The sequence below is a fragment of the Lactuca sativa genome, chromosome 7 (assembly GCF_002870075.4).
Source record: "Lactuca sativa cultivar Salinas chromosome 7, Lsat_Salinas_v11, whole genome shotgun sequence".
NCBI classification, from domain to species: Eukaryota; Viridiplantae; Streptophyta; class Magnoliopsida; order Asterales; family Asteraceae; genus Lactuca; species Lactuca sativa.
Window position 1 is genome coordinate 21,982,272 of NC_056629.2, and position 27,797 is coordinate 22,010,068.

The window sequence follows — 27,797 nt, forward strand, 5'->3', positions numbered from 1 at the left end:
TTATCCATAAATTTTTTTATTTAAATAATCTTAATATATATATACTATCTTATAAAAGAAATCCCACTATTTCTAAAAATAGATTGAATATAATAATATTATTTTTTTAAGACGTTCAAATCATTAAGCTAATAGTACAAGTAGTCATCAATAAAATAATATTAAATTTTAACCTATGTTTTGAATCCTTATATTTCTCAACAAATTCTATCTCTTTCCCTGAATATCGGATAATTCAAAATTTGAAACCATCAGAAAATACATGTTGATTCAAATATCCCTCCTGCAAATGTCTCTTGCTTAATAGGTTTTTATTTTAATCTTTACTTGTAATTGATTTCATCATTTTTAACTTTTTATCTTTTTATCTTATAAATATATTGGGTGAAGGCTTTATTATATCAGGTTTGTTCCTAAAAATGTTTTTACGATGTTTCTTTAATGTGTTGGCTTTGCAGGTTCAAAGAACTCAACCAAGAGGGTCAGTTAGAGCATTGTATTATCATTAGTTTGTATATTTTGGCATCTTACTTTTGCAATAAAGAACGGTTAAACACAAGATTTGACATGATTAAGGTAGTTTGTATATGCTTTGTTTTATAAAATCAGAGTAATCGTTTAAAGAAAACAGTTGCGGAATTTGTTCCCAATACAAGATATGATAATAACTTATCAAAACATTTCTCAAAGAGAATGTATTTTCGTTTATTAATAAAACCTTGGGATGTCATGTTCTGATACAGACATATAAGCATAAACAGAACTTACATTCAATTACACTAATGATTTATATCTCCTTTAAATCTCTCTGTGAAATATGTCTTCGTATTGATACATGTGATACAAAGGAAACTGAGTGGGTCAGGCTTGGGAGTCTGGTGAGCATATAGGGTTTTCAACCCACAATAATATAATTATTATATTCAACCATCAAACAATCAAATCAATTACCCATCCCTACTATCTTCCTTAGGATTTTACCCTAGGAATTCAACTACCCGTCATTCTTTCATTCCTAAGGATTGACCTAAGGAATTAGCACAAACTTCCATTGCTACATAAGGCGCATCTGCCAACATTATCCTTTAAGCGCCTCTGCTAGGATTACGACATTCACTATTTGGCGCATCTACCAATATTATTCCTAAGCGCATCTGCTAGCATTATGGCATGCTCTTTTAGGTTCATCTACCAATATTATACTTAAGTGCATCTACTAGTATTATGTCATTCTCTCTTTGGTGCATCTACCAATACTATGCTTGAGCGCATCTGCTAGCATTATGACATTCTCTAATTGGTGCATCTGTCAATATCATTCTTAATCATCTTTCATACCTCATCATTTTATCACATACCGACTATCTCATCTACCCATGTTCTACCCAACATATTTGTAGATATAAATACATATACAGTTTAACCCATTTAAAAACTATATAAAACATCCATTCCACACTCATCTCAAATAAACAACAATATATATAAAACCATAGCATGTGTTTTATAACAAATACTTCATATTTATGTGTCAGAAGAAAGTAACCAACACTCACCCAAACATATACTTAATACATTCAAACAATACTTGTATTATACCCGTGTTTATGAAAGGGACTATACACCAGACATATAAACAGCTTTATATATACACATAGCATGTATTTCATAGCAAATACTTAATATTTATGCGTTAGAAGAAAGTAACTACACACTCACACATATAAACAACAATATACTTAATACACTTAAACCATACTTGTATTATTATCGTGTTTATGAAAGGTAGTATATACTCACTTGATCAGAAGATGATCGGACAGCACTACGACTTGCAGAAGTAGTATTCTTCAGCAGATCTGGAAGATCTCTACAAAAATCAAACTTCTCGCGGCCAGAGCTTCGGCTCGGGAACCACACTTCTCGGGATCTTCGGGATCTCGGAACTTGCTTCGGGGCACGAGAATAATACCGGGGCTTCAGGGTATTTCTGGCACGCAAATCGAGGTAAAATGGGAGAGAGAAGAGAGAAAATTAGCAATTGAGTCGGCTGCCCTCGCATCCTATTTATAGGAGGCTGGAGCCTCGGAGTACGCGGGGAGTACTGGTCCGAAATCGTCACTGCTTACGTATCCGAAGACTCGAGTGCGAATGTCGACATACCTCGGTGTACGCGGGGCGTACTTCGGATGAGTCCGATGACTCGTCCTCGGATAATACCGGGATTTAATAATTAAATTTAATTATTAATTATTTAATAAACTTCGGAAATTCATATCATCTTCATACGAACTCCGTTTTCGACGTTCTTTATATCCACGCGAAGGTGAGACTACGCTCTACAACTTTCGTTTAGACTTCGTCGGCTAATTTTAACTTTATTTTTATTATTTATTATTAATAGGCCGGGACAGAAACTTTCGTTATAAATTCATAACTTCTTCGTTTGACGTCCGTTCTCGCCTAACTTTTTATCGATTCGAAACCAACAACGAGACCTTCGATCCTCGTGTAGATTGTTTTGGCTAAAAACCGCTCGATCTCAAATCGAGTATTTTAGGCTGCATACTGCTAAGTCGAAACTTCAGAAAATCATAACTTCCTCATACGAAGTCAGATTTGGGCGTTCTTTTTAAGCACGCTCACAGTTTAACGTATCCTATGACTTTCATTTAGATTGCTAAGGCTAAATATCGCTCGAACGTAAATTCACTTTTTACGTCGCGCTGTGTCGTGTCGGTTCTGTCGCGAAACTTCAACAGGTCATAACTTCTTCGTTATAACTCGGATTTCGGCGTTCTTTATATGTACGGAAACCTTGTAACATATACTATAACTTAGTTAAGATTATTCATTCTAAATAATCTTTCATCAAAAATTCATTTTTGACGCCTATCATCTCTAAATTGACTAGCCCTTATCTACGGGCGTTACAATTATCTCCCCCTTAGGATGATTACGTCCCGGAATCATCAACGAAAATAGAAATTGTATAATGATTCCATACGCTATCTCTTCATCCTAGGTAATAACCGTAAATTCTATGTTTCCCCGAAAGAGTATTTAACTCTACGGATTTCTTGATCGCAGAAGATGCCCACCCTTGCATCTGCTTATCGTACTATGTTGTACTTTCAATCATAACCCTCGAGTTACCAAATGAGTCGTTATTATGGACCCCTTCTTCTTCTCAGGATAATTACTTTCATTTATCTATTGTAACAAACTGATGGGTCGTGCTCTATCGACCTCTCATCGCACGATGCGACGCTTAGACTCGGTCTTTAATAAAGTTAAATTCCAGAATGGAATATACCTTCCTTCATATTCTAATGTGATATAATCACATTTCAGCATGTAGCATTTCTACCTACAAACTTCTTTTAACAATGAGCGCAACACTATCAATCACATTAACTTCAACCTTCTGACTTAAGTTAGATGTTACATCTAACTTGGTCCTCCAGACCACGTAACATACTCCTCGTAGTCGAACTCAAATTTAAACATGACCACTAGGGTCGGAACAAGAACCATCTTACTAGTCATTACCGAAACAATGGTAATGACATACCAGAATAAAATGGAATCAATCACTAGCTTCTTGGTAACCTTGTGACTTTCCCTGATCCAAGTGCGAGTCCTGTGCTTCCGGTAGTATATGCATCTACTACCTTTCACACCTACTCATACTCGTCCCAAGTATTGTCCCGCAGTCGACCAAGTCACCATACAAGAAAATCACATAATCAATCAACACATCAGATAGCAAAACTAGGGTTTATATTAATTCCTTGAAACGATTACACAAAAGTTCAAGTTCACCCTATACTATGCCTCTAATAGGCTACATACATGATACTTTTCATATTGCTACTTTATAACTTGATCTTTAGATATAAGATCCTTATTCCTGATTCCTTGCATTGCCATCTGCTTCATCAAGGATCATTTGAAATGCTCTTGCCTTTAGCTTTGGCGGCGCCTCTAGCCTTGCTGCTTGATTTTTCCTTGGGCAGTCTTGCTTGAAGTGCCCCTCTTCGTTACATTCGTAACACACCTTTTTGTTGAAAATAGATTCATCGGCGTAGTGCCCATGCTTTCCACACTTGAAACATGTCACCTCCACGCCACATTTTCCTGAGTGCTTTTTCTTGCACTTATCGCACCACCTTGCCTCATCCCTTCCTCCTCTTCCAGACTTCGAGAATTTACTTTTCTCATTAGAACCTGAAGTTCCTTCTAACTTTCTCTTCTCGCCAACTTCAACATTACTGTCAGTCCTCTCCTTGATCATATTCTCAACAGACTTGGCAGCCCAAATAGCTGCCTCTAGAGTAGGTGCCTGATGCACTGGCACCGCATACTCCCAAGGGAGTCCCTTTGTGTACTGGTCGACTTTTGTCAGTTCGTCTGGGACGATGCGCAAAGCAAACTCCATCTTGTCGGTGAAGGCATTAGTGTATTCATCCACTGACATGCCGTCTTTCTTCAATATCAGAAATTTGTTCTCCAACTCTAGCAGGTTTTGGGCCGAGCAGAACTTGCGCTTGAATTGCACCAAGAACTCTGCCCAGGTCAGTTGCAGTGGCTCATTAGGGCTTAGAATCTTCCCTAGAGTGTTCCACCATCGAACGGCTCCACCTCGGAACTGACGCACTGCATAGATAGTCTGCAACTTGCCTCTGCAGCCACAAGTCATGAAGGCTAACTCCATTTCTGAGATCCAATCCATAACTCCAATCGGATCCTCCTTTCCATTGAAGGTCGATGGTTTGCAAGTTATAAAGTCCTTGTACTTGCATCCCATTCCATCAATCCTTCCATCATGGTTATCTTGCCTAACTATCGGTGGGTTGGCTGGACCAACAGACCCACTGAAGTTTCCACCTTCCGAGTGCCCGTCATTTAATTCAGGCTCTTCCACACGAATTGACAGTTCTTCACGATTTTGTTGAAGCAACCGTCTAGTTTCATCCATCTGACGATCCAACATCGTCTGAATCATCATTTGCACACCAGCCATGGTTATTGGCTCAGGTGCTACTGCTACGACATGTATTTGTTCAATTACTGGTGGTTGATTCCTGTTTTCATCAGCATTTCCAACTCCACTTCTTGTCCTCACCATTTTTGATCTACACACCGAATAAGGTGAAATTAGATCCTCATTCACGATAGATATTCAAATCATCCTTATCACTCCGAAACGTTTATATGCTAGTTCTAATATCGTAGTCGTACGCTTAGAATCCTAAACACATAAGGTTTCCAGATCCAGTCGGCAACAGACCATAGATCCGAACAAATAATAGCACCAATATAGCTATCACACAAAACATTTAGCACATAAAAGCATTTTAGGCATCATTCCTAAAATAAACTAGTGCTTTTGTCAATTTAGGTGTACTACCTAACATATTTTAGACACACTCCTCACAATCATTACTTAGCATTCTAAGTTTAAGTCTAGAAATTTCCTACAAATTCCTAGTTCGCTTAAACTAATGCTTTGATACCAACTGTGACATCCCCATTTTCACGGCCAGAAAAGACCGATTTGTTTATGCTTTGTTTTATAAAATCAGAGTAATCGTTTAAAGAAAACAGTTGCGGAATTTGTTCCCAATACAAGATATGATAATAACTTATCAAAACATTTCTCAAAGAGAATGTATTTTCGTTTATTAATAAAACCTCGGGATGTCATGTTCCGATACAGACATATAAGCATAAACAGAACTTACATTCAATTACACTAATGATTTATATCTCCTTTAAATCTCTCTGTGAAATATGTCTTCGTATTGATACTTGTGATACAAAGGAAACTGAGTGGGTCAGGCTTGGGAGCCTGGTGAGCATATAGGGTTTTCAACCCACAATAATATAATTATTATATTCAACCATCAAACAATCAACTCAATTACCCATCCCTACTATCTTCCTTAGGATTTTACCCTAGGAATTCAACTACCCGTCATTCTTTCATTCCTAAGGATTGACCTAAAATTAGCACAAACTTCCATTGCTACATAAGGCGCATCTGCCAACATTATCCTTTAAGCGCCTCTGCCAGGATTACGACATTCACTATTTGGCGCATCTACCAATATTATTCCTAAGCGCATCTGCTAGCATTATGGCATGCTCTTTTAGGTTCATCTACCAATACTATACTTAAGTGCATCTACTAGTATTATGTCATTCTCTCTTTGGTGCATCTACCAATACTATGCTTGAGCGTATCTGCTAGCATTATGACATTCTCTAATTGGTGCATCTGCCAATATCATTCTTAATCATCTTTCATACCTCATCATTTTATCACATACCAACTATCTCATCTACCCATGTTCTACCCAACATATTTGTAGATATAAATACATATACAGTTTAACCCATTTAAAAACTATATAAAACATCCGTTCCACACTCATCTCAAATAAACAACAATATATATAAAACCATAGCATGTGTTTTATAACAAATACTTCATATTTATGTGTCAGAAGAAAGTAACCAACACTCACCCAAACATATACTTAATACATTCAAACAATACTTGTATTATACCCGTGTTTATGAAAGGGACTATACACCCACACATATAAACAACTTTATATTATACACATAGCACGTATTCCATAGCAAATACTTAATATTTATGCGTTAGAAGAAAGTAACTACACACTCACACATATAAACAACAATATACTTAATACACTTAAACCATACTTGTATTATTATCGTGTTTATGAAAGGTAGTATACACTCACTTGATCAGAAGATGATCGGACAGCACTACGACTTGCAGAAGTAGTATTCTTCAGCAGATCTGGAAGATCTCTACAAAAATCGAACTTCTCGCAGGCAGAGCTTCGGCTCGGGAACCACACTTCTCGGGATCTTCGGGATCTCGGGACTTGCTTCGGGGCTCGAGAATAATCTTGGGGCTTCGGGGTATTTCTGGCACGCAAATCGAGGTAAAATGGGAGAGAGAAGAGAGAAAATTAGCAATTGAGTCGGCTGCCCTCGCATCCTATTTATAGGAAGCTGGAGCCTCGGAGTACGCGGGGCGTACTGGTCCGAAATCGTCACTGCTTACGTATCCAAAGACTCGAGTGCGAATGTCGACATACCTCGGTGTACGCGGGGCATACACTAGTACGCGGGGGCGTACTTCAGATGAGTCCGATGACTCGTCCTCGGATAATACCGGGATTTAATAATTAAATTTAATTATTAATTATTTAATAAACTTCGGAAATGCATATATTCTTCATACGAACTCCGTTTTCGACGTTTTTTATATCCACGCGAAGGTGAGACTACGCTCTACAACTTTCGTTTAGACTTCGTTGGCTAATTTTAACTTTATTTTTATTATTTATTATTAATAGGCCGGGACAGAAACTTTCGTTATAAATTCATAACTTCTTCGTTTGACGTCCGTTCTCGCCTAACTTTTTATCACTTCGATACCAACAACGAGACCTTCGATCCTCGTTTAGATTGTTTCGGCTAAAAACCGCTCGATCTCAAATCGAGTATTTTAGGCTGCATACTGCTAAGTCGAAACTTCAGAAAATCATAACTTCCTCATACGAAGTCAGATTTGGGCGTTCTTTTTAAGCACGCTCACGGTTTAACGTATCCTACGACTTTCATTTAGATTGCTAAGGCTAAATATCGCTCGAACGTAAATTCACTTTTTACGTCGCGTTGTGTCGTGTCGGTTCTGTCGCGAAACTTCGATAGGTCATAACTTCTTCGTTATAACTCGGATTTCGGCGTTCTTTATATGTACGGAAACCTTATAACATATACTATAACTTAGTTAAGATTATTCATTCTAAATAATCTTTCATCAAAAATTCATTTTTGATGCCTATCATCTCTAAATTGACTAGCCCTGATCTACGGGCGTTACATAAATTAATATGTAAGTGTAGGGTAACTTACGAAAAAATGACGTATTAGAGGTTCCCCACCGGAATAAGTTATTTTAATCAAAACACTTTTTTAACTTATAGTGATGTGGAACCTAATAAGTTGTTTTAATAAAAGCTTAGCCAAACACCCCATTAATATGGTATGGTAATGCTCTTGAAAAATAGATGTCATTTAATATTTATTTCTCGAAGTGAACGCAAAATAGTTTTAACTCTAAAGAGATCAAATTATTCGTCGTCCGCCGCTTTACGCGGGTAGACAACTAGTATATATATATATATATATATATATATATATATATATATATATATATATATATATATATATATATATATATATATATATCCAGTTAACATGGTGGGACCAACTCTGTCTCCTTCTTAAACCGTCCAAGATCTTCATCATAAATTATACCAGAATATTATTTATCTAGAAAAATCACCAAATCGATCAAATTCAATCAACACATTTTGAAAAATACAAATAAATCTCTTTTTTTTTTTTTCCTTTTAGAAATAAAACCAAATATTAAAAAGATATTGTTTTTTGGGGGGAGTGACGGAGAAGGTAGTATTAGAAGAAAAAATGTTAGAAATAAGGTTTTTAAACTATACATGTTTGACTGGATCCAACTTCCTTCTCAACATTAGCCAGCAAACACATGTTCTTTGTTCCTTCCCTCACCTATATTTATGGGTTTAATTCGATTTTATGGTTTGACAAAGAACAAAACTTTGGTAGGAAACGTGAAGCCAAAACAAATTCAATTTTTTCAATTTATGAATATCTTTACTAGATATTAATGTTTTTATATGTGCATATGATATCCACCAAATCAGAAATAGTGAAGTGGAATTAACATTAAACTTGAAACTATAAAATATTACCTTGAAAACAACCATAGACTGAGAAATAACTATAAATCGGGGCTACAATAAAGCCTCAATTTGTAGTAGAACACAAACCAACGTAGCTCTTTTCCTCTTTCACTTGAAACAAAATACAAAGCATCAACAACAATCAAGCATCAAACCATGTAGTCTGCATATAACACACACAACACGAAATTACTGAATGTGAAAGTTGTCGTTGATAGCTAGAGGTTAACTGTTGTCTTGAAAGGAAAGTTACTTTCTTAAAATTGGAAAGTGTTGTTTATAGTGAATATCCATACCATAGAAAAAAACATTTAGGCAGTGAACATCTAGGCCTCCATCTAGATTTCTGCAATATTCACTCAAAAAATAGAAGTGTAGAAGTGATGTCAGGTGAGAGAACGCCAAGTGGATCAACCACCAAAATCGAACTTTCTCCCCAAAAGAACTAAAATAGCAAACTTAAAACTTCAATTAAAGCATCAAAAACCCATAAACAAATAAGCATGGGAAGATAATCGCAATAAAAAACCTTTATTGAAAAATAATTTTTCAATGAGTAGCACAAATCATGCACACTATGAGTTTTTAGAAGGAATGGGTGGAGATTGTGGATGTATTTATACTAATAAATCAACAATAATCATGAATTAGGGTTATAGGATTGGTCACAAAACGTACCTTTAGTAACCACTGCCGATAAGGAATACGACATATCTATAAAACAAATGAGCAACAACGAAGGAATCATACATATGTATTGAAATGGTTGCTTTTATGTGGGTTTTATGAGAGATTGGGAAAGGTCGAAGAAGGAGACATGCTGAATCAAAGGTTATTAAGAGCAACATACCTAAAATTAATTTCCATCGATGAATTAGACAACAAAAAGAATGGCGATCACAAAATCAGAAGCAATAATATAAGAGTCAAATCAGAAGACGGAAACAATTGAAGAAATTGATAAAAACATGGAATGATTTACAAAGAACGCTAACACTTATATAGATTAACACCCAGTTCCCGAGTTTAACCAAAAAGAAAAAGAGAAGAGAAAGTCAGGAGAGAAAACAAAACAAAACAAAATTTCTTTTGTGTTCCCGAGTTGGAGAGAAGTGGAATAAAAATTAATCATTTTGTTTTTTCTTTCCAAATCCTCCCAAATCGGAAGGAAAGTTAGGAGGAAAAGTGATCATTCGATGTCCCCCCACTTCCTTCCATTTCTTTCCTTTAATGAAACTCGGGAACATCAATTTCTTTTATTTTCTTCTCATTTCCACCAATTTTTTTTCTTTTCTCTCGTTAAGTTAAACTCGGGAACGGGATGTAAATATCGTGGGTAATGTAGTTGCCCGTTTTCATGGGAGTAAATATGCATAGAAAGGCGGAGAAAGTGGAGTTTCTAAAAAGAGAAATATAGAAGTAGGAGGTCGAAGACATACTAGGAGGTCGTGGGAGACCCTGGAGATGGAAAAGAGAACCATCGAAATAATCATAAATAACGAGTTATTACGATACAAACTGAAAGTTGGGGAATCCGAAGGATCGAGATGTTTCAAATGGTTATCCTCTCATTGTCATCAATAATATAAAAAATTAAATGTATATTATCGCAGAATGAATAATATTAGTGTCATGATACTTTACATAACTCGAGATTAATAAATGAAGTGATGATGGTTCATGAGACTTATTGCAGCCTCGAATGTTCGATTTCAAATTGAATGTATGAATATTTGAGGCTTAGCTATCTAAATATACTAAAGATGTGTCATCATATTGGGTTAAGATCGTAAGATCAGAATATAGATCTTACTTTAAAAACATCTTAGCATGATCATGATAATTTTCCATTATAAAATCATACAATCATAAGATTTTAATATTAAAACCAAAGCCTTGATAGCAACTTTTAACATGGATATTTGAGACCAACGATGTAGAAAAAATAGAAAGTAAATACTATCTGGGAACTCTCTTTGTTTGTGATACGTGTGATGTGAAAAAATAATAGGGTCGCTAAACAATAATTTGTATTGAAATAAATTCCATTTTATAAGTTCATTTTAGCAAGCATTAGGGAGTGTTTGGGATATCTTTTCAGAGGGTAAAAATAAAAACTCCTTAAAAACTCTTTTTGGATTTTTTATAGAAAGAAAAATTAATTTTTTTTTTTTCCAAAAAATTGTCCTCTCAAAAAGATACCCACACGCCCTTAGAGTATAGTTGTACACCACTTTTACAAAACCCTACTGATTAAACCCCCAATCCAATCGCCCAAATTATCAATGGCTTCCAAGATCATCTTTCGACGGTTCAATTCGTTTCGCCATTTTCAAGCTCGACCTTTCTCATCAGTTTTAAACCCTGATTCCACCACTCCTCTCTCCAGCAAAGAGAAATCACGCGCCGCTCTTTCTCTCCTCAAAACGGAGAAGAACCCGGAACGCATCATCGATATCTGCCGTGCAGCTTCACTCACACCGGAATCACATCTAGATCGCATAGCATTTTCAATCGCAATTTCGAAGCTCGCGGATTTGAATTACTTGCAGGGTATACATGATTTCATCGAAGAGTTGCTCAAAACACGACCGGATTTGAACAACGAGAAGTTCATCTCTCACGCTATTATCTATTACGGTCAAGCTGGGTTGTTAGACAATGCATTCCAACTGTTTGATAAAATGTCCCAGCTGGGTGTTGCGCAAAATGCAAAATCTTTAAATGCTCTACTGTTTTCTTGTATGTTTGCCAAGAAATACAATGAGGTGAAACGTGTTTATCTCGAGTTTCCATTGAAATACGGGGTGACGCCTAATCTTGATACATACAACACTGTGATCAAGTCCTTTTGTGAATCAGGATCATCAAGCTCATGTTATTTAGTGATTTCCGAGATGGTTAGGAAGAACTTCAAACCAAATGCAACCACATTTGGTACTTTGATTGCTGGATTCTACAAGGAGGAGAAGCTTGAAGAGGTTGGAAAGGTGTTGGAATTAATGAGGAAACATGAAGTTCCAATAGGGATCTCAACATATAACACCAGAATTCAAAGCTTGTGTAAGCTCAAGAAAACAAATGAAGCAAAAGAGTTGCTTGATGGGCTTATGTTGAGTGGAATGAAACCAAATTCTGTCACTTATTGTCATTTGATTCATGGATATTGCAAAGAGGGGAAGTTGGATGAAGGCAAGAACTTGTTTCACAAGATGATCAACAGTGGCTTTAAACCTGATAGTGATTGCTATTTTACACTGGTTAATTATTCGTGCAAAAATGGTGATTTTGAAGAAGCATTGAAGGTTTGCAAACAGAGTATGGAGAAAGATTGGGTGCCGAATTATTCGACTATGAAGATGCTTGTAGAAGGACTTGCAAAGAGTTCAAAAGTTAATGAGGCAAAGGAGCTTGTTGAGAAGATGAAGGAGAAGTTTCCAAAGAATGCCTACATGTGGATTGAAGTAGAAGAGACTTTAGCCAAATCAGAGGATATATAAGATGATATAATGACAATTTATGGGCGTTTTTACATCTTTTAGGGTTAAATGCAAGAAAAGTAAATGTACTTTCTGTTTTTCCTCATAGCATTGTTGTTTAACTTTTTCCTATTATAACATTGTACTTTCTAAATGCTAGAGAAGTATTTACTTTCTATTTTTTCCACATCGTTAGTCTCAAATATCCATGTTCAAAGTTGCTGTAAATAGCATTCTAATAGATTGATGTTATAATATATGAGACATGAACAAAATCTCTGTTGAATTTCATAATATTACTTTTAAATCACACAACTAGTTTAAGTTTATGAAAACTAAAAAAAGACTATTAATAATTGACGTACTAAAATCATCAAGAAAACTGAAAAAGACTTGTGATAATTAGTCAAAGAAGATTTAGTATTTTGATCAACACCCGGTTGAGACATTTCATCGAACAGTTGAAGGGCATTGCCCAACAACCCATGCAGCTTGATTCATTTGTGTTTTTTGGGATAAAAAAACAATTGGATCAACTGTTGAAAGGGATTGAACCCGACGTGAATCGAACACGCAACCTTCTGATCTGGAGTCAGACGCGCTACCATTGCGCCACGGATCCTGTTGAAATATACGTCGTTTTCAGTGTAGTTAACACATATTAGTAACTGACATTTATAAAATAGTAAATATGTTTGTTGATATAAAACAAGATTGGCAGATTGTAAGTTGGTAAATACACTTTAAGAAACATTAAATTACGATTTCTTTATAGAATTTTTTGATAGGTTTATATGTAAATATGTGACTGTTTCAAGCCGTGATACATGCAATTTGACTTAGAATTAGAATCTTTTTAAAATTAAAATGGCTTTGATGGAAAAAAAATAATAATAAATTAATCATGGTTTATCTGATTTAAGTAACATATATTAGTTTTATGAAGTTTATCTTTTTTATATATCCATGTCACACTTGAAAAATATTTAATTTTTTGGTAAAGTTAACTTCTCAGGGTCCAAGTAAAACATGACTTTGATTTTAGTTTAGAGCTTAATTTATATAAAAAGAAAAAGGAAAAGGAACAATAGTTTATAGGGATTGAACCCGACGTGAATCGAACACGCAACCTTATGATCTGGAGTCAGACGCGCTACCATTGCGCCACGGATCCTGTTGAAATGTACGTCGTTTTCAGTATACTTATTCCATACAAGTAATTAAAAATTATAAAATAGTAAAATATATTCTTGTATACATCTGCCAACCAAGAAACATGATTATTTTTCACACAAAAGCATACAAATATTATTACCAAAGAAGACCTTAAGTCGTTTTTATGAATAGAAAGACTTTTCTTACAAACAAGAAACTCCATTAATGGAGATATGCATGAGAGCTTAATTAATAGCTGCAAAATCAAGTGACTTCTTTCCTTCGTGAGCATTCCCAAAGAAGTTGTTCATGTATTCTTGGAATAAGAGTTCCCTATATCGAGCAACCCCATCACGAGCCACCAACTCTGGCAAAGGACCTATCTTTGCCACCGGAAGCGGGAGGTTGAATATCGGGACCGACACTCTCGATGCACTGCTTGTGGTTCGTACCCTGTGTTCTGCGCTTTTGTACCTCCCATTGCTTACAATCTACAACATCAAACAATCAAAATTTAATTACAAGAACACCATTGCAATTAAACGTGTGCGAAATTTTAATTAGTTACGGCATGAAAACTTAATTAACCTGTAAACTATCGCCAATATTAATCACAAGAGCACCATCGATAGGTGGAATCTCAATCCACTCTTCGTTTCCTGATGATGAGTTTTCACCTTTTTTCACGTATAATCCACCGATTCCATCTTGTAGAAGCACCGTTAGGGTGCCCATATCCGAGTGTCGCCCAACACCAACGGTCAGCTCCGGGTTCGGGCAGGTCGGGTAGAAGTTCATGTTCACCATCCTTAAACCCATAAGCGATTCAAGTCTTGAATCGTCTAAATTCACTTCAAGGTTTCCGATTAGTTCTTGTAATAGTCTTTTCACCATCTCCTTTGATGTCTTTATGTACTCCAGTGCCACTTCTCTACAAAACACAAGCATATATGATATATATATATATATATATATATATATATATATATATATATATATATATATATATATATATATATATATATATATATATATATATATATATATATATATATAAATAAACTTATTATCATGCATATGCTGCATGCTAACATAATTTTTCCATTCCAAAGTTAAAAATTCTTACTTGCATTCATTAGGCCAGAACTCAAGAGCATCGGAATCATTGGTGTAAACCATGCTAATATAATCTTTCCATTCCAAAGCTTTCTCTACCTCAGGAACAAAGCTTGTTCCATATTTGACTATCGGACTAGGGCTCACCGCTTTCAGATACGCCGCCTTCTTTTCAGCTGGTTGGCTGAAAAACTGGTGGGCTGAAACTTTGAGTGAGTCAAGAAGCTTCAATGGTACACCATGGTTCACCACCTGAAAGAACCCTAGGGTTTCAGCAGCATGGGCGATGGCCTTGACCACTTGATCATGGTTAGGTCCATCGAGCTCTGATAGATCAATGGCCATGTTTTCCGGCAATGCGGTGGCTGCTTGTTGCTTGTTGATTCGCTGGTGGGGTGGTTGGATGTAACGGCCGGGGACCTCTGTGAGGCCGGAGTCCACCAGACCTTTGACACCATTGCCATCTTTTACCACAAAGTTGAAGAGTGAGTTCTCATCGTTGAAGCTTGGAGCCATTGGAGAGCTGTAAATCTACTTGTATCTTTGTGCTTGTCTGATTTAAGCATTTCGAGAATACTGCCTATAAATAGCCGTGATGCGATTCTATCGATACATGTGTTTAGGCATGGTCCAGGCCCCATAAGTTGGCAACGATAATACTCTTTCACCAAATGAGGATTGATCATAATATCATAATATATATATACGATGTAAGTTGACAATTCAGTTAATTCAATTAAAATTCAACTAATTTAAATATTTAATAATCATCAATAATTAATAACGTCAAATATATGAATGGCCAAAAACAGCAAATTAAGGTTAAAAAACATCAAATGGCCAACTTTTCAATATATATTGATCAGCTATTTTGCTAAAAATATTTCGTTAATTTGTTAAAAGAGAACAATATTTTTTATAAATATTAAATAGGTAATATGTATTATTTTAATATTGGGATAATAACTTGAAAGGGTAATGAACTTTCGACTTTGTTCACATTTAGTCACTAAACTTTTTTTCGTTATCTATGTGCCACTAAACTACCAGTCATAAGGGTAAAATGTGAACAGTTTCAATAGTTTAGTGGCAAATAAATAATGAAAAAAAATTTAGTGACTAAATGTAAACAAAATCGAAAGTTCGTTTCCCTCTAAAAAGTTCAATGGCTAAATGTGAACAAACTTCCTATTGTATTATGTTTTAGCAAATTATTTATTTTTGTATAATTGTAGCAACATTTGTTGATGAAAAAATCTAAAAAAAAATAAATAAATAAATAAAAAAGGTAACATCCGGATTTCCAGGTATCATAATTGAAGTATTTTTCTTTTGAGTTAAGAAGAAAGACTCGACGAGTTGACGCCTCAACTCGTCGAGTAAGGTCGCGACTGATGACGCAGATTAATGAATGGAATCGATGAGTCAGTGAGGCGACTCGACGAGTCCGCACTGTTGGCGGAAACCCTAAATCTTTGGGCCCGAACCATATTTAAAGGCACTTATGGCCTTCAATTGCGACTACCTTTCCCATAAGTGAGAACCCTAGCGAGCTTGAGTGTGTACAGTGAGAGGAAGAGCTATCTCAAGCTTTTTGGTGTGATTTTGCAAGAAAGGAGATGAGTTCCAGCAAGAGGGACCAAGGAAGGTTATTGTTCTGAGTTATTCAAGCAAGGAGCTTCATTCTGAGGTACAAAAATGAACCCCTTTCCTTCCCTATTGTGTAGATTCCATTTTGGGGTTAGGGCTTGAATCACTTCATCTTTGGGGTTTTGAATGCCTCAAACCCCTCTTTCAAGTTTGTGTTATAAATCTGGACCCTTCTAGGTCCAGAGGGCCGAGAATATGAAGCTTTAGTAGAGTAAACCTTGGGGTTTGAAGTTAGGAATTTGGACCCTTCTAGGTCCAGAGAGCCGAGAATACGAAGCTTTAGTAGAGTAAACCTTGGGGGTTTGAAGTTAGGAAGCATTTATGGGATTTTTATGGTATATATAGTTACTTTCATCTTACACACAGATATGAAGTATTTTATATAAATTACGTGCTATGTGTGCATATTATTTGAATACTTGTTGTCTATTTTGGATGAACAATTTTATACATGTTTTAAAAGATTTAAACGGTATATTTATTTTATATCTACAAATATGTTGTGGATGAAACATGAGTAGATGAAATAGGTGGTGTGTAATGAAATAAAATGATGAGAGATAGGTGATGATAGAAAGGTGATGATAATTAGGTAAATAGATGATGGTGAATAGGTGATATAGGATGAAAGGAGATACCATAACCTTAACCGGCAATGTGGCAATGTAGTCATCTACTAGAGTATAGATGGCGACCACGGACTATTCTAGACAACCCAGTGGAAACACCAGCAGGCCCATAACCTGTAGGTGATGAATTACGAGTTCAGGCGATGTTGTAACTACGTATTCATGCGATGATACTCTAACCTCTTACTATGAATTACGAGTTCAGACGATGTTGTAACTACGCATTCATGGGATGTCATAAATTTCGCATGTCAAACCAATGGTCATGATTCATATCAGTGAGAATGGTTCATTTTTTTGTAAAACCAAAATCAGATTGGAAATTTTGATTTTTTATTTTGGAAAATGTCAAACCATTGGTTTTTTATTTCGGTTTCGGTTTTTTGTTTTTTTTAAATATATTTTCAGGGTTTTTTTTTATTTCATAGATTTCTTCATCAACAAATGTTGATACAATTTAACAAAAATAAATAATTTGCTAAAACATAATACAAGAGGAAGTTTGTTCATATTTAGTTATTAAACTTTTTAGAGGGAAACGAACTTTTGATTTTGTTCATATTTAGTCACTAAACTTTTTTTCGTTATCTATTTGTCACTAAACTATTGAAACTGTTCACATTTTACCCTTATGATCGGTACAGCCGGTCATAAGGGTAAAATGTGAACGGTTTCAATAGTTCAATGGCAAACAGATAACGAAAAAAGGTTTAGTGACTAAATGTGAAAAAAGTCGAAAGTTCGTTACCCTTTCAAGTCATTATCCCTTTAATATTTAAAAGATCTACCTTATGATTTATGAAGACTACTGTTCAAAGGCCAAGTTGAGGTCAATAGCCAAGAGCTACCAGGCGAGCCCAAGGCTACAAAACCCGTTCCTCTTCCAAAAAATTTAAGCCTTGATACGTTTAATATATGGGAAAATTTCACTCTTATCCTTTTAAACTTAAAATATTACTTCTATATCCTTATAAACTTTACAATTACATACATATCCTTCTAAAACAATAAAATTTCCATATATATCCAAATATATATTTTAATTAGAATTAAACTAATTAAATATTAAAAAATTATCAGAATTTGAATTTATATATAATGTTACCAAAATACCCTTTCCAAACAAAAATTAAAATAAAACCATTTGAACAATTTGACTAGGATTAGGGATGTAGGGCTTTCAAAAGCTTCAAATCATTACTCCTATTTCTTCTCCTATGCATGGTTTTTCTCATCTTCTTCCGTACGCACATCATTTCTTCACATCACTTCGCAGACAAGGAGTGACATTTTATCTCCGTTGCAGCATGTTGTCGACATCAGCAAGGTAGAAGAAGATAGGAATGTTGTAATCTAAAGAAATACATTATCAGAGGAAGATAAAATCTTCAAATCGTTACTCCTCTTTCTCCTTCTACACATGATCTTTCTCATCTTCTTCTCTGCGCATCATTTTTCTCATCTTCTTCTCTACACATCATTTATTCTTATCACTTGGCGGACAAGGACTTTCATTGTATCTCTATTACAGCATGTTGTCGACATTACCAGGGTAGAAAAAGAGATGAATGTTGTAATTTGTGGAATCCATTATCAGGGGAAGATCGATTTGGGTAAAATTCAAATCTTTAATGCTAAATTATTTCAAACTGATCTCATATTCCTATAGACAATCGATTTAATCTTATTAAATTTGAAATTTATGTTGTTCTAGGAAAGGGTGGGGTTACCCACAACATGATCAATGACACTAATAACCATGGGAAGAAAGTATGAGGATAAAGTCTACTTCCACGTTGAGGTCTGAACACACGCTTCTTTTACTAAAGTGAATCCTCTAACCAATCTCTCACCTTATACATTCATATACTTTTGAAGGACAATATTGGTGATCCTTATGTCATCATCAAAATCTAAAATCATGTTTTCTTTTCATATTTGTATAATTACATACATGATTTCAATCTTTGTTAAACTCTAACATTTGGGTAAACATGGTTCCATGTAATGTGCAGACGGCTAAGACGAAGGTTGTAAACAATTCTTAAATCTTATCTTGAATGAGGAGATGACCTTCAAGACTAATGACAAAATAGGACATGCTCATGTGAACATTCAGCCATTGATGACAGCAGCAAGATCGATGGATCCTGACTGATAGTTCTGTAGTAGCAAAATTTGATGAAGTTTCAATTGTGGTAACATATGAAGTTGCAATTATGGCATAAATTCATGTGAACATTCAATCATTAGTGAAGTTGTACAAGATGTTTGGTTGAGGCTTTGTGATGTGGAATCCGAGATTGAGTACAATCCATATGGATCTATTAGCTATTCAGAATTTTAGTTTCCTCCAATGAGAACTGAGCTCTTACAAATTTTGTTGATCGGTTTGTACCAGATCGTGTTTGAGGTTAATTCCATATCAGTTTCTGGTCATGTCAAATCGATTGGACTGCGCTCATTGAAACTTGAGAAACCCAATCTGGATAATGTGGAAGAAGATGACCATACCTAGGTTGTCGACTCTAAGAATACTTCGATCAGAAAAAAAGAAGATCACATCCTGATTTGATTATGAATTGATTTTATCTTTTCATCGACTATATCCTAATCAAATGGTCTAATATTAATTTTTATTTGGAAAGGGTATTTTGGTAACATTATGTATAAATTCGAATTCTAATAATTTTATTAATATTTAATTGGTTTAATTATAATTAAAATATAGATTTGGATATATACGTGAATTTTATAATTTTAGAAGGATATGTACGTAATTCTAAAGTTTATAAGGATATAGAAGTAATATTTTAAGTTTAGAAGGATATGAATGAAATTTTCCCTAAAAAATTGTATTCGTCTTTAGGATTTATATTCCAAGACAAAGGTAAATTTTACCCAAATCAGAGGCCCATACGTGATGTCACCACCTAAATCATGCATACCTTAATTCTCTATGCTCTTGTCCATAAATATTTAGGCCAGGGGATTTCATGGGGAGTTTAATGGGAAAAAAATACTTATGTAACAGTTGAATACATATATAATGCATTGTGGAGTGGGTTGAATGAATGGTGGTATGGGTTTTTTTTTCTTTCTCAATTTATTATAAAAACTTATTTTTTCTTTCTTTTTTTTCTTCATTTATTATAAAAACTTTTTTTTTCTTTCTCAATTTATATAGAAAGTAATATTTAATATTTTTTTTGCAATACACAAACTATATATATATATATATATATATATATATATATATATATATTACTTTATTTTATTTTATATATTCAATAATTTAATTTATTAAGTTACTTCATACTATTTTTTATTCTAAACAATAAAAATATATATAAATCATAAAAACATTTTGAAAAGATAACAGCATATTTATTATAATACAATATAGTAAAATTACATATTAATAAAACGTTCCCAAATATGCTCCATTAAATCATGTGGAAGAGCATGATGTATTGCATTGTCATGTAGTTCAGAGTTTCTTTGAATTTGATATTGAACTTTTTCGACAGGTCCTCGATTCACATGTATAGAAGGATCAACATTATCTGACCAATTATTAATTTCATTTCCTTCATTTTTTTACTATCATATTATGTAATAAAATGCATGTATACATTATATCATTTATGTTTTTAAGTTGCCAAGATCTTGTTGGACCTCGTTCAATTGCCCAACGAGATTGAAGAACACCAAATGATCTCTCCACATCCTTTCTTGTCGCCTCTTGCATTTCTTTAAACTTGATCCTTTTTGGGTCGACCGGATGTGGAAAACTTTTAACCATTATAGCCGATTCAGGATATATACCATCTGCAAGATAATATCCTTTTGTGTACGTTCTTCCATTAATAGTAAAACTGGATTCAGTTGCATAACCTTGTAATACATCATCGAATAATGGTGACTGGTTAAGTACATTAATGTCATTTTTAAACCCGGCAACCCCAAAATATGCATGTCATATCCAAAGGTCTTGTGATGCAACTTCTTCCAGCATAATTGTTGGACAACCTTGATCACCTTGAGTATATTGACATTGCCATGCAACAGGGCAATTTTTCCAAGGCCAATGCTTGCAATCAATACTTCCAAGCATACCAGGAAACCCGTGCTTTTCTGAATTTGTACTAGATTTTGGATGTCATTAGCATTAGGTTTTCTCAAATAATGGCTTGAATAAACCTCAATCACACATCGACAAAAGTTTTGTAGACATTCGATTGAATTTGATTCACCAATTCGTATATATTCATCAAAAATATCACCAGTTGTGCCATATGCCAACTGGCATATGGCAGCAGTGCATGTTTGTAAAGGGGAAAGACCATTGTTTCCTAAATCATCTTTTCTTTGTTGAAAATAAATAAAATGGTTAGAGATACCGTTAACTATTTGAACAAATAGTTCTCGCCTAATTCGAAATCTTCGTCTAAACGTTTGAGGTGGGAAAACAGGATGCTCATCGAAATAGTCTTTCCAAAGACGTTTATGTCCTTCTTCAGGATTTCTATCTATATATCTTCGACTTTGCCCAGGACGTCTTGAACTTTCAGTATTTGACTGTTCTGCTTCCAAGCATTTTAGCTCCTTATATAGTTGAAATGTAGCATTACTTGTGAGATGATAGATTATGAATTCAAAAGCAGAATCATTTGAGGATGATGATGACATCGTATAAGAAAGAAATAAGAAATAGTTTGAATTAGTAGGTATGAGATAATAAAAAGGTTGTATTCTTTTATAGCAAAAATATAGAGTAAAATGAAATTCAAATTATATCCAGATTAAAGTAAAATGAAATCGAAATTATATTTGAATGAAATTGAAATTAAATTAAAATGAAATTGAAATTAAAGTGAAATGAAATCCAAATTAAAGGTAAATGAAATTGAAATTGGAGTCAAATGAAATCCAAATTAAAGTTAAATGAAATTGAAATTGGAGTCAAATGAAATTGAAATTAAAGTGAAATGAAATCCAAACTAAAGTTAAATTAAAGTTAAAGTCAAATGAAATTCAAATTAAAGGCAAGTGCACACAAGATGTTCAACTCTACAAATAAAGACGAACATATTATATTCTCATTCACACCTACCAACCATCTGATACACCAATCATGAATCCAAATTATTATACACACTTGTTATCTTCTTATGATCCCGAAAATCCAAACAATCATCCACAACTAGGGGTGTAAGTGAGCCGAGCTACTCGTGAGCTACTCGGGATCGACTCGTTAAAAGCTCAACTCGAGATCGAAGTAAACGAGTCTGAGCCAAGCTCGAGCCTAAATATGAGGCTCGTTTATTAAACGAGCTCGAGCCGAGCTTCAATTAATGGGCTCGCGAGCCTAAACGAGCCTATATATATATATATATATATATATATATATATATATATATATATATATATATATATATATATATATATATATATATATATATATATATATATACATACATACATACATACATACATACATACACACACAGATATATATATATATATATATATATATACATAGAGGCTCGTTTAGGCTCGTTTAGGCTCGATTAGGCTCGCGAGCCCACTAAATTGTTCATGAGCCGAGCTCGAGCTTGGTCAGGCTCGGGCTCGGCTCGGCTCGTTTACACCCCTATCCACAACATCCCTACCTAAATCCAAAAAATCATCTACAATATCCATATCCAAGTCCAAACAATTATCCACAATATCCATACCCAAATCCAAATAATCATTCACAACATTCATATCAAAATGCATAACCATATTCTACCAGCCCGAATCCTCCCTATATTCCATAAAATGAGCCAACACCAACAGAAACTCCTACCAATAAACGACAAAAAATAAAAATAAAAAACCTACTGGAGCAAAGAAGAAGAAATGTTGTTGGCAAAAGCATGGCTACAAATTTCAGAAGATGGCATTATTAGAAGTCAACAACGTGATAAAGAGTTCTGGCGATGAATTAGTGCATACTATGAAAAAAGCAACACGTCGAACGTTGCAAGAACTCAAGCCAACCTCAAAACGCATTGGCATTACATGAACCCATTTGCAGTTACATTTAATCAAACGTATATAGTGTTGAAAAGTCAACACCTCGGTGGATGGTCTGAGGATGATCTCAAAAGTGCAACTTTTGAGCATTATCATGCTAGATATGGTGCCGATTTTAGGCATGAACATATTTGAAATATCGTTAAAAATGAACAGAAATAGAAAGGTTCAAGCACTGCATGTGGGGCATCTATGTCTTCATCAAATACAGAATCTTTCATTAACATGGATAATGATGAAGTTACAACTCGTCCAATTGGTAGGAATGCAGCAAAAAGGAAAGCTACCAATTCCACTTCGTCATCTGGTAATAGGCTTGATGAAATACTTGAAAAACATATAAAAGAAAATAAAGTCTTTTGAACGCTACCAAAACTCTTTTAATATAATCAAGAATGCATTGAAAGAAAGAAAGATGAAAATTAAAGAAGAAAAAGGTAAAGAATGATGAAATTTCAATCATTTTCATGGATCCCAGTACCATGTCGGAAGATAGACATGAAATTTGGAGAAGCCGTTGTGACAAGATTAAAATAAAATACAATATGAAATAAAATTTGTATTTTAGATATTGTACTTTTTATTTAGAATTTTATTTGTAACTTTTAATTTCTAAATTGTAATCTTTAATTAATATTTAGTAATTGTAACTTTGAATTTATAATTAATGTAATATTCTAGTTTTATTTATTAATATCATTTATAAAAAAAAAACATGATGATGTGGAAATCCATAACTCTTAAGAGTTTAATGAAGTGTAGAGTTTAATAGGTTAAATGTTATAGTTAGTAGAATGTTGATTTGCCAATTCATTGAACTCTTAAAAGTTCAATACATTAGAGATGACCTTAAAAAGAAAGCTCAAACGTGTGAAGCTCAAGACACCCTAAACTCTAAACTCCGCCTCTCTTATTACTATCCCCTCTTACAAATACTACTTTACAATCAAATTGTATCCTTGGATCACGACTCGGTAATATTGATGTCAATATCAAACCTCAATCTTTTCTAGTCTCCCATATCTTAGTGAAATAGGACAATTATTTGTGTTCCATTTTGGTCACTAGACCTTTTCTCTATACACCTGGAGTCGATGAACAAATGTATGTGTATATATATATATATATATATATATATATATATATATATATATATATATATATATATATATATATATATATATATATATATGAGAGAGAGAGAGTTAGGTTCAAATGTTTTTACTATCTATTGTGTGTTTGTAGAATTGATTCTAGACCAATCATTTTAGTTATTTTAAGAAAGTAATTAATGCATATTAAATGCTGAAGTTCTAATTAATATTCATTATATCTTTAACATCTAATATGCATTAATTATATTCTTTAAATAAGATTGGTCCAGAATCAATCATACATGCATACAATAGATAGTTAGAACAATATAAACTAACCATATATATATATATATATATATATATATATATATATATATATATATATATATATATATATATATATATATATATCATTTAATACGTTTTTTATACTATTATTACTTATATTACTTATTTATTATTATATTATTAGTAGTAGTAATTAAATTCCTACATCTTGTTAATATCGATATTTTATTTTTCATATGTAATAATATAAGTATATAACCAATTGAAATACTTTAAATATTTATTTTTATACTATTATATGCCTATGCAAATGTAAATAAATTATCCGACTTAGTTGGTGTATTTAAACTTTTCCCTATTATTTTTTTATATAACTTTCGCTTTAGCCTCTAATATTTACACCACTTACGTATATCTTGTGGTATAACTATTCATAGGGTCATTCTTCTTTTATTATGAAAGAACGGTATATAAGAAAAAAAAAAAAAAAAAACTAATATTATACTTGAGATAATTAATGTAGTTAGTTAATCAACAATCTGTTATCAGTATTCCGAATTCTCCTCTCGATCTGTCTCTACCCCCCTCTAATTCTTCCTCACTTTCTCTCTTTTCTCATTTTTGACAAAAAGTTCCTAACTCAATTACCAAACATCTCCCCAAAACTCAAATCCATAATTCAAATTCCAATCGATCGAGATTCATCTTTATGTATATATTCATACGTGTATGATTCAAAAGCATGTATCATTTTGGTTCTCGAAGAAGGAATATACGTCTTTGTCATATCTAGTCTCCGACCCTTAAACAGGGTTGGTTGTATTGCACGAAAAGGAGATAAAGAACGTGATGTAAATTGTAATTGTGTCTATATATGTATATATATAAATTATAACATTGAAATAAAATCGATTGAGAAGATGACGCAAGAGGTGGTAGATGACATGAATACCGGTTGGTATTTCTTTTTTTCATTATAATATGTTTTTTGGTGTTGAGTTGATATTCAAAAAATGTATATTGTTGTATATTTTGTATAGAAAACGCCGGTAGCAAGCAAAGAATGGTAGCTGAGGAGGTGCTTAAACACGAGACTCCAGAGATCGTGGCTGAGGTCTACAATTTTCGGGACCTCGCTCATGCAACCGAAAACTTCAATCCCGATCTACTTGTGGGCAAAGGTGGATTTGGGAGGGTCTACAAGGGCCATCTCGAAGGCAAAGACCAAGTATATATATATACATCTTTCTTTGTTATTTCTTGATGCCATGGTTTGTGGCTTAACAAACAATATTCCCGATTCACGTGGTCCAGGATGTGGCTGTGAAGCAACTGGACATGATCGGAGTACAAGGGAATAGTGAATTCTTAGCGGAGGTTCTAACACTGAGTCGTGTTCGCCACCCGAACCTAGTCAATCTCATTGGATATTGTGCAAACGGGCATCAAAGGTTGTTGGTCTATGAATACATGACCAACGGTTCACTGGAAGAACACATTTTCGGTAATTCTTATATCATACATATAAATATACAAGAGGTTATGTCTAACCTTCTTGTTATTGTACTTTTTAACATTATAGATTTATTCGGGTTTTTTTTTTTCCTAAAGATTTGGATGACGACAAAACGCCCTTTGATTGGCATACGAGGATGATGTTGGCTAAAGGAGTAGCAAAAGGACTCGAGTACTTGCACAACGAGGCTGACCCTCCGATCATTTATAGAGATCTAAAATCTTCGAATATATTACTTGACGATGATATGAATCCTAAACTCTCCGACTTTGGGCTAGCTAAATTTGGCCCAAAAGAAGGAGAAGATCATATCTCCACGAGAGTGATGGGGACTTATGGGCATTCATCCCCTGAGTATGCAATGACAGGAGAGTTAACGACTAAATCAGATGTTTATAGCTTTGGGGTTGTCTTTCTAGAGTTAATCTCGGGTAGAAAAGTCATTGATCACCGAAGACCATCCGAAGAGAAAAACCTAATTACATGGGTACGTAAGTTTTCAAGAAAAATCATGATACCCCATGAAAAAATAACACAAATACATATATGGTGTTTTACTTAATACCTCATTTAATTTTCCTTCCATTTCCCCAAATATGTCATCTTTTCTCATAACTGGATAGGATATATTGTATGTGTTAATTAATCTTTTGCTTTCAAAGACTAGAATATGACTTGTGTGTACGTGTTATCTCCTTCGTAGGCACAACCATTGTTTAAGGACCAGAGTAAGCACCCGATGGTGGCTGACCCATTGCTAAACGGGGATTACCCGATAAAGTGTTTGCATCAAGCCATAGCGATAGCAGCAATGTGTCTACAAGAAGAACCAAACACAAGGCCATACATGAGTGATGTTGTTGTGGCTCTTGACTACCTAGCCATGGTTCAAGATGATCACAAACCAAGTGGCGATTAAAATGTTGTTTGAAATCATTGTACACCTTTTACTTTCATAAAATATACTATGTCACTATAACATTATTTAGCTCAAAAAAATGAATTTACTTTCGTGTTTCCTTAATTTTATGCAAATCAAACATATAAAACAAGATGCCATATATTTACTTTACATGGTGAATATTTTATAGATATAATTGTACGGAAAACTGACTGTCAATATCTGATGATGTACCATGTTTTGTTTAATACGGTGGTTAAACATCGAATTGGCTAACATCATCTTTAAGATTTCGGTAACTGAAACTAGGGATCTTACTCAATCTATGGTGGTTGTGGTGGCGGCTGTCGGCGACATCTACCATGGTGCACATTCTAGGCAAAAACCTACCACTACCATCGCCCTTCCTCTTAGCCCTCCGCCATGTCAAGAATCCGAAACTAGGCCAAAATTTAGAACCACCACCATCACCACCGTGTTTTTTGTTGGTGTTTGAAGTGGTTCTTATCGAACACTTACCATGATCACCACCACGACTGTCAGCTTCAAGTCTTTTGAAATACTCTATCTCCTTCATCACAAGGTTTCCTACTGTACCACGTGCTCCTATCTCAATTGGAAGCGGATCACCACCAGCCATCTTTTCCGGCAAGATGGTGGCGGTGAAGGTGGTGGTCATGGTGCTTATCTAATGTGGGGAAAGATTTCTTTCGGTGGAATGCACTTGTTTTGCTTTGTGTATGAGATGCAATATATATTCTCAAAGTGGTCCATTTGGACATGCCTTTGATAAAGTGAATAATGAGATGGGTTTTGCCTTTTGGCATAATTTAGGCTTTTTTGCATAGGGATATTATGATAATGACACTCATGCCTATGCAAGTTTCATTATTCCTTTCACTTTTTAATTGCGGTAATTATACATAAACAATGGATTTTTAATACAAAACAGTGTTCATAAATTAATGTCTATGAAATGCAAATATTGCAGTGTACAAAAGAGTTCCCTTTTTACAAATTCAAAAAACCAGAAAACAGCAAAAAGAAC

The 27,797-nt window shown here is 34.3% G+C and overlaps 4 protein-coding genes, 2 non-coding genes and 1 pseudogene across 6 annotated transcripts; 2 read left to right on the forward strand and 5 right to left on the reverse strand.

Annotated features, from left to right (window-relative positions):
* Positions 1 to 11,041: 11,041 nt before the first annotated feature.
* Positions 11,042 to 12,500, forward strand: LOC111890970 (pentatricopeptide repeat-containing protein At1g61870, mitochondrial). Its single transcript, XM_023887050.2, has one exon. It carries the CDS (start codon positions 11,120 to 11,122, stop codon positions 12,332 to 12,334), a length of 1,215 nt encoding a protein of 404 aa, XP_023742818.1. The 5' UTR covers positions 11,042 to 11,119; the 3' UTR covers positions 12,335 to 12,500.
* A 363-nt stretch (positions 12,501 to 12,863) lies between these two features.
* On the reverse strand, positions 12,864 to 12,935 carry TRNAW-CCA (transfer RNA tryptophan (anticodon CCA)). Its single transcript has one exon. It is a non-coding gene; the product is annotated as a tRNA-Trp (tRNA).
* A 480-nt stretch (positions 12,936 to 13,415) lies between these two features.
* On the reverse strand, positions 13,416 to 13,487 carry TRNAW-CCA (transfer RNA tryptophan (anticodon CCA)). Its single transcript has one exon. It is a non-coding gene; the product is annotated as a tRNA-Trp (tRNA).
* A 61-nt stretch (positions 13,488 to 13,548) lies between these two features.
* Positions 13,549 to 15,139, reverse strand: LOC111890990 (scopoletin 8-hydroxylase). Its single transcript, XM_023887075.3, has 3 exons — positions 14,595 to 15,139; positions 14,057 to 14,399; positions 13,549 to 13,959 (listed from the first exon to the last, which is right to left on the reverse strand). Exons 1-3 carry the CDS (start codon positions 15,098 to 15,100, stop codon positions 13,714 to 13,716), a joined length of 1,095 nt encoding a protein of 364 aa, XP_023742843.1. The 5' UTR covers positions 15,101 to 15,139; the 3' UTR covers positions 13,549 to 13,713.
* Positions 15,140 to 20,228: 5,089 nt separating this feature from the next.
* Positions 20,229 to 21,578, reverse strand: LOC111890936 (uncharacterized; annotated as a pseudogene).
* Positions 21,579 to 24,655: 3,077 nt separating this feature from the next.
* LOC111891066 (probable serine/threonine-protein kinase PBL23) lies at positions 24,656 to 26,867 on the forward strand. The gene is made up of 5 exons (XM_023887154.3): positions 24,656 to 25,286; positions 25,373 to 25,560; positions 25,647 to 25,836; positions 25,944 to 26,335; positions 26,552 to 26,867. Exons 1-5 carry the CDS (start codon positions 25,253 to 25,255, stop codon positions 26,765 to 26,767), a joined length of 1,020 nt encoding a protein of 339 aa, XP_023742922.3. The 5' UTR covers positions 24,656 to 25,252; the 3' UTR covers positions 26,768 to 26,867.
* Positions 26,830 to 27,482, reverse strand: LOC111891031 (uncharacterized). The gene has a single exon (XM_023887118.3). It carries the CDS (start codon positions 27,426 to 27,428, stop codon positions 27,006 to 27,008), a length of 423 nt encoding a protein of 140 aa, XP_023742886.1. The 5' UTR covers positions 27,429 to 27,482; the 3' UTR covers positions 26,830 to 27,005.
* Positions 27,483 to 27,797: the final 315 nt, after the last annotated feature.

What these genes read in the sequence shown, in the direction of transcription:
- LOC111890970 (XM_023887050.2), top strand. Translation starts at nt 11,120, where the DNA reads ATGGCTTCCAAGATCATCTTTCGACGGTTCAATTCGTTTCGCCATTTT.
- LOC111890990 (XM_023887075.3), bottom strand. Translation starts at nt 15,100, where the DNA reads ATGGCTCCAAGCTTCAACGATGAGAACTCACTCTTCAACTTTGTGGTA. An exon ending in TTCTGGCCTAATGAATGCAA is followed by an intron (nt 14,400 to 14,594) that starts GTAAGAATTTTT and finishes TGTGTTTTGTAG; the next exon opens with AGAAGTGGCACTGGAGTACA. An exon ending in ATATTGGCGATAGTTTACAG is followed by an intron (nt 13,960 to 14,056) that starts GTTAATTAAGTT and finishes TTGATGTTGTAG; the next exon opens with ATTGTAAGCAATGGGAGGTA.
- LOC111891066 (XM_023887154.3), top strand. Translation starts at nt 25,253, where the DNA reads ATGACGCAAGAGGTGGTAGATGACATGAATACCG. An exon ending in ATCTCGAAGGCAAAGACCAA is followed by an intron (nt 25,561 to 25,646) that starts GTATATATATAT and finishes CACGTGGTCCAG; the next exon opens with GATGTGGCTGTGAAGCAACT. An exon ending in AGAAAAACCTAATTACATGG is followed by an intron (nt 26,336 to 26,551) that starts GTACGTAAGTTT and finishes TCTCCTTCGTAG; the next exon opens with GCACAACCATTGTTTAAGGA.
- LOC111891031 (XM_023887118.3), bottom strand. Translation starts at nt 27,428, where the DNA reads ATGACCACCACCTTCACCGCCACCATCTTGCCGGAAAAGATGGCTGGT.